Below are 17101 nucleotides of genomic sequence, written 5' to 3'. Positions count from 1 at the left end.
GCAGGCATAACAGAAACACATAGGCCTGCAATGGATTATGGTCTTTGTAGTTAATTATCCCTTTTTCTGCGCTAAACTATGTAGAACATTGGCCTGTTGGAAAATACAACTCCCTACTATATTGCACAGTTCGGGCTAGATCTGATTTATCTCCAGAGAAACTGCAGCGCAGTATGCGCATTGAGCTCACAGGAAAAACCTGAATGAAATGGAATTCAAATAATTGAACCAAGGTTGGTCAATTAGTTGTTAAAAAAAAACAACAACTGACATTTCGGTTAATTGCTCAGCACTACCTGCCTGGTTCACCTAGTACCTCTCCCGCTTCTCACTTCTTGTTCTTCAGTTGGTTGGCCAGCCAGTTCAGTCCCTTGTAGAGGCTGTCCCCACTGGTGGTGCATGTGGCCTGGATGTACCTGTTACTGTGGCGCAGGGAGTGCAGGCCCAGCTTGTCTGTGATCTCAGCCGCGTTCATGGCATTGGGAAGGTTCTGTCAGGGGTCAAAGGTAAAATGTTAGCAAAAGCAGACATGTTGACCCCACAGTCATGACAGTTATGGGGACTAGGGGGTGATTGATGGGTTGAGTTCAAGTTTCTAGTTTGGATTAAGGTAATCTTTCATTAAAATTTTCCAAAATTGAGTAGCTGATTCGGTTCTGGGTGCCAAGATTAGGGTAAAGGAGATAGTAATTTAGCTAAAAGCTTAAGGTTAGAAGTTAGTCAGCAGCTTAGGTTTAATGTAAAACAGTTTGGATGGGCAAAGGGGGGTACTTGCGGCACGGCGTCCCTCAGCTCGTACTCTGCCAGCATCCTCACCAGCTCCTCCCTCGCCTCATTCACGCTTCAGTGTGTAAATCAGCTAGAAAGATGTGCCGGCATCGAGTAATTGTCTCTGGCCCCCTCCCAGTTAGGGGGAGTGATGAGCTCTACAGCAGTCTCACAACTCAATCGCTGGTTGAAAGCTGTTTTCTGCCCCTCACAAAAGATAGAATTTGTAGATAGTTGGCCCCCTTTCTGGGACTCACCCACAAACAGGACCAAGCCTGGCCTGTTGAGGAGTGACGGACTCCATCCTAGCTGGAGAGATGCTCTCATCTTATCTACGAACATAGACAGGGCTCTAACTCCCCTAGCTCCACAATGAGATAGGATGCAGGCCAGGCAGCAGGCTGTTAGCCAGCCTGCCATCTTAGTGGAGTCTACCACTAGCACAGTCAGTGTAGTCAGCTCAGCTATCCCAATTGAGACCGTGTCTGTACCTCGACCTAGGTTGGGCAAAACTAAACATGGCGGTGTTTGCCTTAGCAATCTCACTGGAATAAAGACCTCCTCCATTCCTGCCATTATTGAAACAGATTGTGATACCTCACATCTCAAAATAGGGCTACTTAATGTTAGATCCCTCACTTCCAAGGCAGTTATAGTCAATTAACTAATCACTGATCATAATCTTGATGTAATTGGCCTGACTGAAACATGGCTTGAGCCTGATGAATTTACTGTGTTAAATGAGGCCTCACCTCCTGGTTACATTAGTGACCATATCCCCTGCGCATCCCGCAAAGGCGGAGGTGTTGCTAACATTTACGATAGCAAATTTCAATTTACAACAAAAAAAAATGAAATTTTCGTCTTTTGAGCTTCTAGCCATGAAATCTATGCAGCCTACTCAATCACTTTTTATAGCTACTGTTTACAGGCCTCCTGGGCCATATACAGTGTTCTTCACGGAGTTCCCTGAATTCCTATCGGACCTTGTAGTCATAGCAGATAATATTCTAATTTTTGGTGACTTTAATATTCATATGGAAAAGTCCACAGACCCACTCCAAAAGGCTTTCGGAGCCATCATCGACTCAGTTGGTTTTTGTCCAACATGTCTCCGGACCTACTCACTGCCACAGTCATACTCTGGACCTAGTTTTGTCCCGTGGAATAAATATTGTGGATCTTAATGTTTTTCCTCATAATCCTGGACTATCGGACCATCATTCTATTACGTTTGCAATCGCAACAAATAATCTGCTCAGACCCCAACCAAGTATCATCAAAAGTTGTGCTATAAATTCTCGGACAACACAAAGATTCCTAGATGCCCTTCCAGACTCCCTCCACCTACCCAAGGAGGTCAGAGTTCAAAAATCAGTTAACCACCTAACTGAGGAACTCAATTTAACCTTGCGCAATACCCTAGATGCAGTTGCACCCCTAAAAACAAAAAAACATTTGTCATAAGAAACTAGCTCCCTGGTATACAGAAAATACCCGAGCTCTGAAGCAAGCTTCCAGAAAATTGAAACGGAAACGGCGCTACACCAAACGGGAAATCTTCCGACTAGCTTGGAAAGACTAGTACCGTGCAGTATCAAAGAGCCCTCACTGCTGCTCGATCATCCTATTTTTCCAACTTAATTGAGGAAAATAAGAACAATCCCAAATACATTTTTGATACTGTCGCAAAGCTAACTAAAAAGCAGCATTCCCCAAGAGAGGATGGCTTTCACTTCAGCAGTGAACTTCTTTGAGGAAAAGATCATAATCATTAGAAAGCAAATTACGGATTCCTCTTTAAATCTGCGTATTCCTCCAAAGCTCAGTTATCCTGAGACTGCACAACTCTGCCAGGACCTAGGATCAAGGGAGACACTCAAGTTTTTTAGTACTATATCTCTTGACACATTGATGAAAATAATCAAGGCCTCTAAACCTTCAAGCTGCATACTGGACCCTATTTCAACTAAACTACTGAAAGAGCTGCTTCCTATGCTTGGCCCTCCTATGTTGAACACAATAAACGTCTCTCTATCCACTGGATGTGTACCAAACTCACTAAAAGTGGCAGTAATAAAGCCTCTCTTGAAAAAGCCAAACCTTGACCCAGAAAATATAAAAAACTATTGTCCAATATCGAATCTCCCATTCATCTAAAAAAAAATTTGAAAAAGCTGTTGCGCAGCAACTCACTGCGTTCCTGAAGACAAACAATGTATACGAAACTCTTCAGTCGAGTTTTAGACCCCATCATAGCACTGAGACTGCACTTGTGAAGGTGGTAAATTACCTTTTAATGGCGTCAGACCAAGGCTCTGCTTCTGTCCTCGTGTCTCCCGACCGTCCTGTCTCAGCCTCCAGTATTTATGCTGCAGTAGTTTATGTGTCAGGGGGCTAGGGTCAGTCTGTTATATCTTGAGTATTTCTCCTGTCTTACCCAGTGTCCTGTGTGAATTTAAGTATACTCTCTCTAATTCTCTCTTTCTTTCTCTCTCTCGGAGGACCTGAGCCCTAGGACCATGCCTCAGGACTACCTGGCCTGATGACTCCTCGCTGTCCCCAGTCCACCTGGCCGTGCTGCTGCTCCATTTTCAACTATTCTGCCTGCGGCTATGGAACTCTGACCTGTTCACCGGACGTGCTACCTGTCCCAGACCTGCTGTTTTAAACTCTCTAGAGACAGCAGGAGCGGTAGAGATACTCTGCATGATCGGCTATGAAATACCAACTGACATTTACTCCTGAGGTGCTGACCTGTTGCACCCTCGACAACCACTGTGATTATTATTATTTGACCCTGCTGGTCATCTATGAACATTTAAACATCTTGGCCATGTTCTGTTATAATCTCCACCTGGCACAGCCAGAAGAGGACTGGCCACCCCTCATAGCCTGGTTCCATAGGTTTCTTCCTAGGTTCTGGCCTTTCTAGGGAGTTTTTGCTAGCCACCGTGCTTCTACACCTGCATTGCTTGCTGTTTAGGGTTTTAGGCTGGGTTTCGGTACAGCACTTTGTGACATCAGCTGATGTAAGAAGGTTTTATAAATAAGGTTTTATAAATAAATTTGATTGATTGATTGACTCACTCCCTGTCATTACTATCCACCACCAAGATCAGACCTGAGAGAGGATTGAGAGCGAGAAAGACAAAGCAAGAGAAAGAGAGAGAGATGAAGGGTGTTCACATAGTGTTAGGTTCATAGGGGGAATGTCATTGCCAAAGTTGAACCTAAGGCTCATCATAATATTTCAGTGAATGGATGTTTGAATGTAGCTCACCCTGTGTGTTCTGGAAGTAGCGTCTCCAGAGTGGGCGGATCTTGTCCTGGCCGTCCACGTCCCATACGATGAAGTGGATGTTCTTGTAATCCACTGTCTCCACATTAAACCTTATGTCGAGGAGCACACTACAGTAGTAACACTACAGCCTTATTGTAAACTAACATTCAGCACAGTATGGGCCATTCCATACTCCATACACCTGACAGAGCACCCGATTCAGAGATGAGGTACAGTAAGTGGGGAACTTGGACTTCAGTGTAAACCGTTCATTGAAATACATGTAGGTGTCCTCTTATCCACCACTAGCATGTATGCCTCTGTGTGCAAGAGAAAGGCGGAGTGTGTGAGAGTTTGTGTGTCTGTACTGTGTGTCTGAGTACATAGCAATATTCCCTATAAGACTCTTTAGCAGATTCCCAAAAATATTCCTCATGATGGCGACAGCTTGGCTTTCCTCTCCTCCCATGGTTCTGAGAGTGCTCTTGGATTGGGTTAGGATTTGATGGCAGCTCCCAGCGAATGGCTGACTGGCGTTCAGGAGGGAGGGCTGAGAGAAGCAAATACATTTATTAAATGTTAAACTTTTCACCAGGGTAACCAATGTAGATCAGGTTGATGTACTGTGTATGCAGAGGAGGAAAGATAAAGTAAACTACACTTTTTTGATGGATCAATAGAGACAAAGATAAAGCAGAATCAAACACAGTACATCAGAATCCAAAACACATTTCCCAACCAGGCAGATTTGAAATCACAAACACACACACTCCCACTTTTCAAGTCATTGAAGATCTTTAATTGGCTTTATATCACAAAGACACAGAGACAGACAGCTAGAGACAGTCTCGCTCTCTTTTTATTTATTTCACCTAATTTTTACATTCTGTCATAAAGATCATATATTCAACTTAATAAAAAAAGTTAAATAAAAAAGGACCATAGTAAGTGCCAAATAAGGTAACAAAAGGGTTGACTATTTCATCTTTAATCATCCATAAATCCCCCTGTGACAGGGGGAAGGAAGCTTGGTGTGTGCCACAGGGAGAGGCAATTGAATGGAAGCTTCACATCTATGGGTAACAGTTGACGTGTTATGCACTCTACACGCTCAGTTTTTCATCACAAAACTGCCAAAGGAGTAGAACCAGCTCACCTGCTTTAACATTATAATTTGACTATTAGATGTTCAATGTTTCTTTTTGAAAGAATGATTTAAAAGGAATAGAAGGAATAAAACAAGAGTTAATTTTGCGTTAACAGGTTTGACCTTTAATTTTTTTTGTTTTTTTTTTACCTTAAAATGAATCACTAATCACATGAAATAAATACATCTTCAGAAATGACTTTGTCAAATCAACAAAATAAATAGGCCTTAACAATGATAGTGAAAACATAGATACATATTGTGATTGAGTGGGTTAAAATCTTCCTAAAAGTCAGAGGATGCTGAATTTTGGCACTTTAGCAAGTCTTTATTAATATAAAATCAAATTTATTGAATTGTCCATGTGTTCTATGTAAAAGACAACTTCATCTAATATACCAGGCTTCTCAAATGTAATATTTGTAAACAATTTCACCTTAAAATATCAAAGGGACGCAAAAAGGCACTTATTCGTGGTATGACCCAGCAACTTTCCTTAAGGCGCATGTTTATTTTGGACTGTCTTTGTCTTTAGATTAATACCCTCCCTACATCTGATGTCATCATGAATAGCATAATTGGTGAATTTATATTATAATTGCTGTGTATTTCATTTTTTTTATCCAGAGGGAGAAGTGAGCATTGGCTGTCATTGCCCTGTCATGTCGCATGTCTTGTCCATAAAATGTGGAATTAGAATAGGATCTCTATGGCCCTGTCCCTGGTGCCTCTGATCTGGCGGATTCACTAAACACAAATGCTTTGATTGTAAACTGTCTGAGTGTTGGAGTGTGCCCCTGGCTATCCGTAAATAAATAAAAAACAAGAAAAACTTGCCATCTGGTTTGCTTAATATGGAATTTTGATACTTAAGTATATTTTATCAATGACATTTACTTTTGATACTTAATTAAGCATATTTAAAACCAAATACTTTTAGACGTTTACTCAAGTAGTATTGTACTGGGTGACTTTCACTTTTACTTGAGTCATTTTCTATTAGTCTCTTTAATTTTACTCGAGTATGACATTTGGGTACTTTTTCACACCATTAGCCTAGTAGTCTATCTTCATATAGCAACGTTATCCATCCTCCTGATTTTGCCTATATGATTCAAGTCTACGAGTGATAAAGCCTATAGCCAAGCCTATTCAGGATGGACACCATTTACACCTAGGTGGCTTCTTGGCTGTTAGCAAAAATAGCAACGAGCATGTTAGCCTACTTTTCAAGAGATGAGAAATGCTGACCAATAAGCCCACCTCGCTTTTAGTTTTCAAATGAATGTGTCAAAGTATGAAAATGATTTCCCAAAGGTGGAGTGTATGTTTCATCACGAGAAGCAAGCAGACAGCGAGAGCATCATGCCATCGTCATGGCAATACACCCCCATTCAATTGTACATAAATGCATGTGGTGTTAGAGCCAGCTACAAGCCAGTACATCTATGAAACAAATGAATATACATACACAAATAGAATTATGTCTCACTATGCCGTTGTTTGATATTTGTCGGTTTGATATTTGTCGGTATTTTGGTAGTATTACGTGCTCGCATCTTCACTTACCTCCAACTTTGACACACGCTGCATTCAAGAATAACCAATACAGTCGGAAAAAGATCCGACCATATTTGCCAGTGGGCAAAACAGCAATGGTAGTATAATGGGAGAAATTCGCAATAGTCAATCCCCTAAACACTAGGTTGTAAAGCTTTAAGCATGGGCATATCATGCCTTATAGGTGTGCTGGTAATGGCAAAATATATCAAATCCTTATTGAAGCATACAAACTGATAATGCAAAACAAATTATTTAGGCGTGATGAATTGTACATCAGACATAGGCACACACATAGCGGCAGGAAGTGTATATTGGTCTTTTGTGAAAAATGTAAACAATGTATTTGAGTGTTTAGCAGCATTTGTAACTTAAGTCTGATAATTATCTGTACAATAAAGCTAATCTGATAACACTTGTGGAATATAAAAATACTTGCTTGATATATGTTTTCCAGTTTCTTGAAATACTTTGCAAATGCAACTTATTTATATGTGAAAACTGAAATTGTCTATTCATTCCTTTTCCATTTTAGTAGCTGCTCTCATCCAGAGCAGTTTACAGTAGTGAGTGCATACATTTTCATACTTTTTCGTACTGGTCCCGTGGGCATCAAACCCACAACCCTAGCATTCAAGCACGGCCAACTGAGACACATCATCACATCACAAAACACCTGATGTCTCAATGTACTCAATTAATGTATTGTGCACCGTTTTTCTTCATGGTGATGTTAAGTCTGCAGTTACTGGTAAATTTACATTAAATGGTTAGTAAGGATGGTTAATTAATACTGCACAAAATGGTTGTTTTTCATGCTATTTGTTCAAGAGAAACATATTATTTGATGTGGATGTTTATGTCTTGTTTTTGACTTTGCACCTTTAAATATAAATGTTTGAGGACAGGGTTGTGTTCTTTCTGGATTCCATTAAAATGACAATCAAAGAAACAAATATATTATTTTTTACCTTTATTTAACTAGGCAAGTCAGTTAAGAACAAATTCTTATTTACAATGACAGCCTACCAGGAAACAAGGGTTAACTGCCTTGTTCAGGGGAAGAACGACAGATGTTTACCTTGTCAGCTCGGGTATTCAATACAGCAACCTTTCGGTTATCGGCCCAACACTCTAACCACTAAGCTACCTGCTGCCCCAACTATTGAATTCTGCAAGATACTGTTCTCAATTATACAACTACCTTTTTTGTCAAAGTGGAGATGCTGGGAAAAAATGTTTTGTCCGCACTACAGATGTCTATATCGGTAATAATATACACTGCTCAAAAAATAAAGGCAACACTTAAACAACACAATGTAACTCCAAGTCAATCACACTTCTGTGAAATCAAACTGTCCACTTAGGAAGCAACACTGATTGACAATACATTTCACATGCTGTTGTGCAAATGGAATAGACAACAGGTGGAAATTATAGGCAATTAGCAAGACACCCCCAATAAAGGAGTGGTTCTGCAGGTGGTGACCACAGACCACTTCTCAGTTCCTATGCTTCCTGGCTGATGTTTTGGTCACTTTTGAATGCTGGCGGTGCTTTCACTCTAGTGGTAGCATGAGACGGAGTCTACAACCCACACAAGTGGCTCAGGTAGTGCAGCTCATCCAGGATGGCACATCAATGCGAGCTGTGGCAAGAAGGTTTGCTGTGTCTGTCAGCGTAGTGTCCAGAGCATGGAGGCGCTACCAGGAGACAGGCCAGTACATCAGGAGACGTGGCGGAGGCCGTAGGAGGGCCGCTACCTCCGCCTTTGTGCAAGGAGGAGCACTGCCAGAGCCCTGCAAAATGACCTCCAGCAGGCCACAAATGTGCATGTGTCTGCTCAAACGGTCAGAAACAGACTCCATGAGGGTGGTATGAGGGCCCGACGTCCACAGGTGGGGGTTGTGCTTACAGCCCAACACCGTGCAGGACGTTTGGCATTTGCCAGAGAACACCAAGATTGGCAAATTCGCCACTGGTGCCCTGTGCTCTTCACAGATGAAAGCAGGTTCACACTGAGCACGTGACAGACGTGACAGTCTGGAGACGCCGTGGAGAACGTTCTGCTGCCTGCAACATCCTCCAGCATGACCGGTTTGGCGGTGGGTCAGTCATGGTGTGGGGTGGCATTTCTTTGGGAGGCCGCACAGCCCTCCATGTGCTCGCTAGAGGTAGCCTGACTGCCGTTAGGTCCCGAGATGAGATCCTCAGACCCCTTGTGAGACCATATGCTGGTGCGGTTGGCCCTGGGTTCCTCCTAATGCAAGACAATGCTAGACCTCATGTGGCTGGAGTGTGTCAGCAGTTCCTGCAAGAGGAAGGCATTGATGCTATGGACTGGCCCGCCCGTTCCCCAGACCTGAATCCAATTGAGCACATCTGGGACATCATGTCTCGCTCCATCCACCAACGCCACGTTGCACCACAGACTGTCCAGGAGTTGGCGGATGCTTTAGTCCAGGTCTGGGAGGAGATCCCTCAGGAGACCATCCGCCACCTCATCAGGAGCATGCCCAGGCGTTGTAGGGAGGTCATACAGGCACGTGGAGGCCACACACACTACTGAGCCTCATTTTGACTTGTTTTAAGGACATTACATCAAAGTTGGATCAGCCTGTAGTGTGGTTTTCCACTTTAATTTTGATTGTGACTCCAAATCCAGACCTCCATGGGTTGATAAATTTGATTTCCATTGATAATTTTTGTGTGATTTTGTTGTCAGCACATTCAACTATGTAAAGAAAAAAGTATTTAATAAGAATATTTCATTCATTCAGATCTAGGATGTGTTATTTTAGTGTTCCCTTTATTTTTTTGAGCAGTGTATTTGTTTAGTGATAACATGTTTTCTTATTATTTCCAGGGGGTGCTGCAGCATCTTCAGCACCTCTACACCCCACGGCTATCAAGCAGCCTTACTTTCCTTTCAATTGACACATTTATTTTTGTACTTGTCCCCCAGATCAAAATTGGTGAGGATCCAAGACCCAGGTAGGAAGACTCTGTATGAACGCCTCCCCTCGACATTTTTGATATTCTGGATTTCCCCTGATACGGGTTTCGCCCCTTCCTCCCACCTGCAGTGTACCGGAATCCTCCAAGTTGGCTAGCACACGGTGACCTTCGCTAACGCCTGCCCTCCGAGTTGTTCACATACCTGCGGGAAAGCAGTGCCCGCCAGTGGGGTGAAGGACATTGTCTACCGGTGTCCTAGCTAGCTAGCTACTTATCGCGCCTTCAGCCTGCTGTGTACGAGTCCTAGCAGCCTACCCACTGGGCACAGACCATAGTCATTAAAACCAGTAGAAAGTGATAACGTTGATGTTATCCACGTATTCCTATGGAATTTTAAAAAACAGATGGCGCATGAAGCCGGAAGTATTTGAATTTGAACCGCGCCATATTGCAGAATGGAACCAAAGAAACGCTAAGGATCATGGTGAAAGTGGCTGTAACTAGCAAAGGATCATGGTCGATGTAGTCGTTTTCATTCTACTTGAGAGAGTCAACCTATGAGCCACACCACACCCCGTAGGGTGCACGTTTAAAGAGCGTGCTTGAGGTCGCGAGCCTTCTCGTAGCCTGCCTGTCGGTGATTGGTCTGTGTCAACACGTGATCATGTGATGACTACAAACGTAGTAGTCACTATTTATTTAATTCATGTCTCGATTTGTAGCAAACTTTTAAATCATTCACAGTGGGGATCGAACTTGATCATAATAAACACATTTTAGAGCCCAAAACGTCTGTCTATTCAAAAAAAATCATTAAAATCCAGACAGAAAATATTTACACAAGAAGACCGTACATTGGTGGTTTGGCACAGACGTCAAATGCAACATCTATTCCACGTTGGTTCAACGTAATTTCGTAGAAATGATTCATCCAGTGTGTGGCTAGCCAGCACCCAGTGTCCTTCGCTAACACATGCCCTTGCTGTCGTTAACAGAATTGCGGGAAAGCAGTGCCCAGACAGGTGGGAGCGAAGAACACTGTCTACCTGTATCTTAGCCCAACCTTAGCCAGCTTGCTACCACCAAATATATTTATAACTAACCCTAACAGCTCCTTGCAGTGTTGCCAACTCCTCAGTAAGGAAAGTAGCTATTGGCGGTCCTAAAAGTCGCTAAATGACGTCATCGCCTAATTGGCCATATGCATGTAATTGTGATGGACGCTGTAGGAGAGGAATAGCGTTGTGGGAGAGACAAAAAGTGAGTAAAAAACACCCTAAATATGTTTAAGACAAAAAAATGAACTTTCTTCTGTCGATACTTGTTTTTTTATGGTCACAATTCCAACCCTCCTACTTTATCCGGGCTTGGGACCGGCAAAAGTGACCCAAAAGAGACACTCTGGCGGAGTTACTTAGTTTTTTATTGTATATTACATTTTTTTGTTTAGTTTTCTTAATTTGGTTTGGTTTTATGGTCCACTTAGGAGCCTACAACAGTAAAACATGAACATTTTTAACCATAACATTTTTTACATTTTTTTTGTATACAATCTACATTAACAATTTAAATGGACCAAAAAGAGCAAATAGAAAAAACTGTCAATGGCAATGTGAGAAAATTATGGTAACTAGTCTGGCCCTAATTCAGGTAAAAAAAAAATCCCCAGCCCCCCTCCACACACACAGGCTGTGCTGGCTCACAGAGAGTTGGTCATTGTCATTTTGGTCAAGGCTCTCTACGGCAGGTTCAGCAACTGAGGGAGTTGACTTAAATGAGTAAGCAGCTGATGTGCTAAAAAGCTGCAAAACATCAGGCAGCTGGTGCTCATAGCAAGCCTCACCAGACAGCTTCAGTCCATATCAAATGTACAGGATGGAGTTAAGGGTCTGCAAGGACATCCAATTTCTAAGTTTGCTTTTTACCACACTCATCTGGCTGAATACTCTCTCGACTTCAGCATTCGAGTGTGGCAAGGACAACACAGACACAGCAGCCATGGCAAGTTCTTGAAACGGGTTGATATCAGCTGCATTCCTGAACTTCCCAATCTCACTCCAGAAGCCCAGTGTTTTTTGTCTCATTCCATTTACTAAGATGGATGGCATGCCATTGCTGGACAATCTTGTCTATCTCTGCAGGGGAGTAGCCAAGGAGGTTGGCTACTTTTCTATTTCTCCAGGGCTCTTATTGTGCTTTAGAGTTTCCTCCACATTGAAAACTGACATGTACTGCAATGCTTCTTATTGGCCCTTTGAGTACATCAACATTTGCCAGTGGATTCAGCATTGTCTGCTTGGTGTCACTAAAGTACCTTATCACAACCCCCAGGTACTTAGAAACACTTACATCCGTAGACTCATCGTGGAGGCTGAAACGCTGGTCACCCACATCTGCGACCAACTTTTTCAGAAAGTATGGTGCTAGAACACCATTAATAATTTCTGTGCACTTTGTCCTGTGCATTTTGAAGTGGGTAGCAGCAGTGGAGTCTGAGAAAGCAGCTCTACATGCTTCTCCAATGTGATCACATGCCAGCATGGAACAGTGTTCAACGAAAGCTAATGCCATGGTGGCCTCAGCCTTTTTTGCAGAGTCCATTTTCTTAACCATCAATGGCAGCTTGTTTTGGGTGGAACTGTTATAAGGCTTTGCTTTTTGAGTATGTTTTTGAGTTGTCATGTGTTTTTTTTACATCACTAAGTTTGGCGTAGAAATCAGCCTTACAATAAATACAGGCAGTATGCCTGTGTATCATCTCCAATAAATGGCTTCAACCAGCCTTTGAATTCAGGGTTTGATTCCCACTCCTTTCTGTATTTTTGAGTGTACAGTTTAGACTGAGACATGATGAGCTAGTGTCATATATACATATATTCATATACGTGGCCTAGGGCCCTCCGGCTGCTTTACAGCCTGCTTGTGACCATAGGATTAAAAGCTTGCACAACACACCCCATGACTAAAACACAAGACTGCTGTTGCACAGAACAAGGTTCCCCATTGTCACAAGGATGCTAACCGCACAAAACAGTTATAGAGCGCCAAACTAATCCGCCTGACTTAAGTAATTGCTCACATCCCTCTAATCAGGAAACCCCCTAGCCCCAGACAGTAACGGCCAGTTACAGTTCCCCTTATCTCATGACTCCTGGAGACACAAACATTTCATCATCGCATGAACACACACACCTCACTCCCCTCTCTACTGGTCGGGTGCCAAGAGCAGAGGACTCTGCTGTGCACCAATGGGGCTACTGCTATGGCCAGAGCAGACCCGCCTCCAACTCTTCAGGACCAGTCAGAAGACCAACACGAAGAGACTCTACCTACATTGTTCCATGTATAAAATCTGCTGTAATCTCTGTTTAGGCTACCCTTTTTCAGCTGACTCCTTAAGAGCCATATGATTAGGTCCGTGCACGCTAAACTGCCGGACAAGATATCTTTGACTTTAATAAACTGCCTTTTGCTATACTTGATTCCACTCTGTCCAGCGTCTTGATTTGGTCTCTCTCTCTGGTAGTTATTCATCAACACTAGCCAGCTAGATGTTTAGCTTATGTCACAGAGAGGCACACACACAGTGGACAAGGTGAGTAAGTGACTGAGGCTGTGTGAGTCAAATGCAGTGATTTATTTTTGTGCAGTGATTTATTTTAGACAAAGAACATTTTACATTTACATCCCGCCCTGAATGTAAGCCAGGGCGGGATCAGCCAGCGGCGGCTGATTGCGATTAATTTGCAGTCTGGATGCGGAGGGGTGAACATCTCCTGCTCTGACTGCAGCTGGGAGGGACTGCTGCGCGAGGACTGGGCCCGGCTGTGAGTGCTTTGTGACGGGGGTTGGGCCCACGGCAGCACCCGCTGCTCGTTGAGAAGAATAAGAACGTTATGTGCTTTCACGTCAGAGTCTCCAAAAGTCTCCAATAACACCAGAAAAAGTCGCTAGATTTGTCGCTAGTCGATTAAAAAAATATATATATTGCTAGAGGGGTATGAATACTCGCTAAATATAGTGACAATCGCTAAGTTGGCAACACTGGACTCGCCTCTGTCCTTTCTTCTGTGGGGTTTATTGGTGGTTTCCATCCAACTTTATGGTGCATTACTATTCCAAGATGGCGTAGCAGTGTAGACGTGTTTGTTTAGTCCTCTCGTGTACGTTTGTATTTTTCGTATTTCTTGTATATATTTTAACATTTTTTTTCTATCTCTTTTCGATTTTTAATTCGATTATACCTTCCGGTAACCTACCTCACCCAATGTGATACGGAATCGCTATTATTTTCTAACTTTGGAACACATTCAAGAACCCCCAGTAGCTAACCAGCTAATCAGCTACAAGCTAATTTAGCCATTTTTAGCCGCTGCTAGCAGCTTTTACCTTCTGCACAGACACCAGCCCTGTTATTAGCCTGGATATTACTCACCAATTTACCAGCATCGGACTGTCTCTCGACAACAACGCCGGATTCCTGCCGTAATCCCTGAGCCACTACTTCTGATCCTCACAGCTAGCTTGCAGCTAGCGCAGCTAGCGCCACTGCCACGAAGCTAGCACCAGTTAGCAAACACAATTCTACAATCACAACCTCTCTTTCGCCATCGCCATCCGGCTTGGATTCTCTGTCGACACGACCACGTCTGGTCTGCAGACGAATACCCCATCCGCTGTGCCCTCAACCGGCCTCCGTCTGAGCAGACCACCCCCCGGGCTACTAACTTTAAACGCCGCGTGCTAGCTTAGTGGTGGCTTCCCTGCTCCATCTACGGCTGCCCCCTGGACACTATGATCACTTGGCTACATAGCTGATGCCTGCCGGACTGTCCATTAATTCACGGTACTCCATTCTGTTTATTTTTGTTTTATCTGTCGGCTCTGTGTTTTAACTCAGGATCTGTGTGTAGTTAATCCGACCCTCTCTGCCTAGTCGTCGCCATTTTTACCTGCTGTTGCTGTGTTAGCTGACTAGCTGCTGTTATCTCACCTGTTGTTTTAGCTAGCTCTCCCAATCAAGACCTGCAATCACTTTATGCCTTACTGTATGTCTCTCTCAAATATCAATATGCCTTGTATACTGTTGTTCAGGCTAGTTATCATTGTTTTGGTTTGCAATGGACCCTGTAGTTCCACTCTCCGTACCTCTGATACCTCCTTTGTCCCACCTCCCACACATGCGGTGACCTCACCCATTGAGACCAGCATGTCCAGAGATACAACCTCTCTTATCATCACCCAGTGCCTGGGCTTGCCTCCGCTGTACCCGTGCCCCACCATACCCCTGTCTGCACATTATGCCCAGAATCTATTCTACCACGCCCATAAATCTGCTCCTTTTATTCCTTGTCCCCAACGCTCTAGGCGACCAGTTTTGATAGCCTTTAGCCGCACCCTCATCCTACTACTCCTCTGTTCCTCGGGTGATGTGGAGGTAAACCCAGGCCCTGCATGTCCCCAGGCACCCTCATTTGTTGACTTCTGTGATCGAAAAAGCCTTGGCCTCATGCATGTCAACATCAGAAGCCTCCTCCCTAAGTTTGTCTTACTCACCGCTTTAGCACACTCTGCCAACCCTGATGTCCTTGCCGTGTCTGAATCCTGGCTTAGGAAGGCCACCAAAAATTCTGAGATTTCCATACCCAACTATAACACTTTCCGTCAAGATAGAACTGCCAAAGGGGGAGGAGTTGCAATCTACTGCAGAGATAGCCTGCAAAGTTCTGTCATACTTTCCAGGTCTATGCCCAAACAGTTCGAACTTCTAATTTTAAAAATTAATCTCTCCAGAAATAAGTCTCTCACTGTTGCCGCCTGCTACCGACCCCCCTCAGCTCCCAGCTGTGCCCTGGACACCATCTGTGAATTGATCGCTCCCCATCTAGCTTCAGAGTTTGTTCTGTTAGGTGACCTAAACTGGGATATGCTTAACACCCCGGCAGTCCTACAATCTAAGCTTGATGCCCTCAATCTCACACAAATCATCAAGGAACCCACCAGGTACAACCCTAAATCCATAAACATGGGCACCCTAATAGACATTATCCTGACCAACTTGCCCTCCAAATACACCTCTGCTGTCTTCAATCAAGATCTCAGCGATCACTGCCTCATTGCCTGTATCCGCTACGGGTCCGCGGTCAAACGACCACCCCTCATCACTGTCAAACGCTCCCTAAAACACTTCTGCGAGCAGGCCTTTCTAATCGACCTGGCCCGGGTACCCTGGAAGGATATTGACCTCATCCCGTCAGTTGAGGATGCCTGGTCATTCTTTAAAAGTTACTTCCTCACCATATTAGACAAGCATGCTCCGTTCAAAAAATGCAGAACTAAGAACAGATATAGCCCTTGGTTCACTCCAGACCTGACTGCCCTCGACCAGCACAAAAACATCCTGTGGCGAACTGCAATAGCATCGAAGAGCCCCCGCGATATGCAACTGTTCAGGGAAGTCAGGAACCAATACACGCAGTCAGTCAGGAAAGCAAAGGCCAGCTTTTTCAAGCAGAAATTTGCATCCTGTAGCTCTAACTCCAAAAAGTTCTGGGATACTGTAAAGTCCATGGAGAACAAGAGCACCTCCTCCCAGCTGCCCACTGCACTGAGGCTAGGTAACACGGTCACCACCGATAAATCCGTGATAATCGAAAACTTCAACAAGCATTTCTCAATGGCTGGCCATGCCTTCCTCCTGGCGACTCCAACCTTGGCCAACAGCCCCCCCCCCCCCCCCCCCCCCCCCCCCCCCCCCCCCCCCCGCTGCTACTCGCCCAAGCCTCCCCAGCTTCTCCTTTACCCATATCCAGATAGCAGATGCTCTGAAAGAGCTGGAAAACCTGGACCCATACAAATCAGCTGGGCTTGACAATCTGGACCCCCTATTTCTGAAACTGTCCGCCGCCATTGTCGCACCCCCTATTACCAGCCTGTTCAACCTCTCCTTCGTATCATCTGAGATCCCCAAGGATTGGAAAGCTGCCGCGGTCATCCCCCTCTTCAAAGGGGGAGACACCCTGGACCCAAACTGTTACAGACCTATATCCATCCTGCCCTGCCTATCTAAGGTCTTCGAAAGCCAAGTCAACAAACAGATCACTGACCATCTCGAATCCCACCGTACCTTCTCCGCTGTGCAATCCGGTTTCCGAGCCGGTCACGGGTGCACCTCAGCCACGCTCAAGGTACTAAACGATATCATAACCGCCATCGATAAAAGACATTACTGTGCAGCCGTCTTCATCGACCTGGCCAAGGCTTTCGACTCTGTCAATCAACATATTCTTATCGGCAGACTCAGTAGCCTCGGTTTTTATAATGACTGCCTTGTCTGGTTCACCAACTACTTTGCAGACAGAGTTCAGTGTGTCAAATCGGAGGGC

The 17101-nt window shown here is 44.2% G+C and overlaps 1 protein-coding gene across 1 annotated transcript; it reads right to left on the bottom strand.

Moving 5' to 3' along the window:
- Positions 1 to 328: 328 nt before the first annotated feature.
- LOC120064742 (ADP-ribosylation factor 3-like) lies at positions 329 to 12109 on the bottom strand. Its single transcript, XM_039015357.1, has 5 exons — positions 12066 to 12109; positions 4052 to 4161; positions 3859 to 3892; positions 772 to 841; positions 329 to 490 (listed from the first exon to the last, which is right to left on the bottom strand). The coding sequence occupies exons 1-5, from the start codon at positions 12107 to 12109 to the stop codon at positions 329 to 331; spliced, it is 420 nt and encodes a 139-aa protein (XP_038871285.1).
- Positions 12110 to 17101: the final 4992 nt, after the last annotated feature.

Source organism: Salvelinus namaycush, chromosome 20, assembly GCF_016432855.1.
Source record: "Salvelinus namaycush isolate Seneca chromosome 20, SaNama_1.0, whole genome shotgun sequence".
NCBI classification, from domain to species: domain Eukaryota; kingdom Metazoa; phylum Chordata; class Actinopteri; order Salmoniformes; family Salmonidae; genus Salvelinus; species Salvelinus namaycush.
Note: the sequence above shows the minus strand (reverse complement) of the source record. Positions and strands in the feature narration are given on the sequence as shown.

Excerpts from the sequence above, each read along its gene's own strand:
- LOC120064742 (XM_039015357.1), bottom strand. The coding sequence starts at position 12,109 with ATGTGGGTGACCAGCGTTTCAGCCTCCACGATGAGTCTACGGAT. Across the intron at positions 3,893-4,051 it reads CTACTTCCAGAACACACAGG|GTCTGATCTTGGTGGTGGAT; the intron begins GTGAGCTACATT and ends ATCCTCTCTCAG. Across the intron at positions 842-3,858 it reads GTGGATAGTAATGACAGGGA|CGTGAATGAGGCGAGGGAGG; the intron begins GTGAGTCAATCA and ends TACACACTGAAG.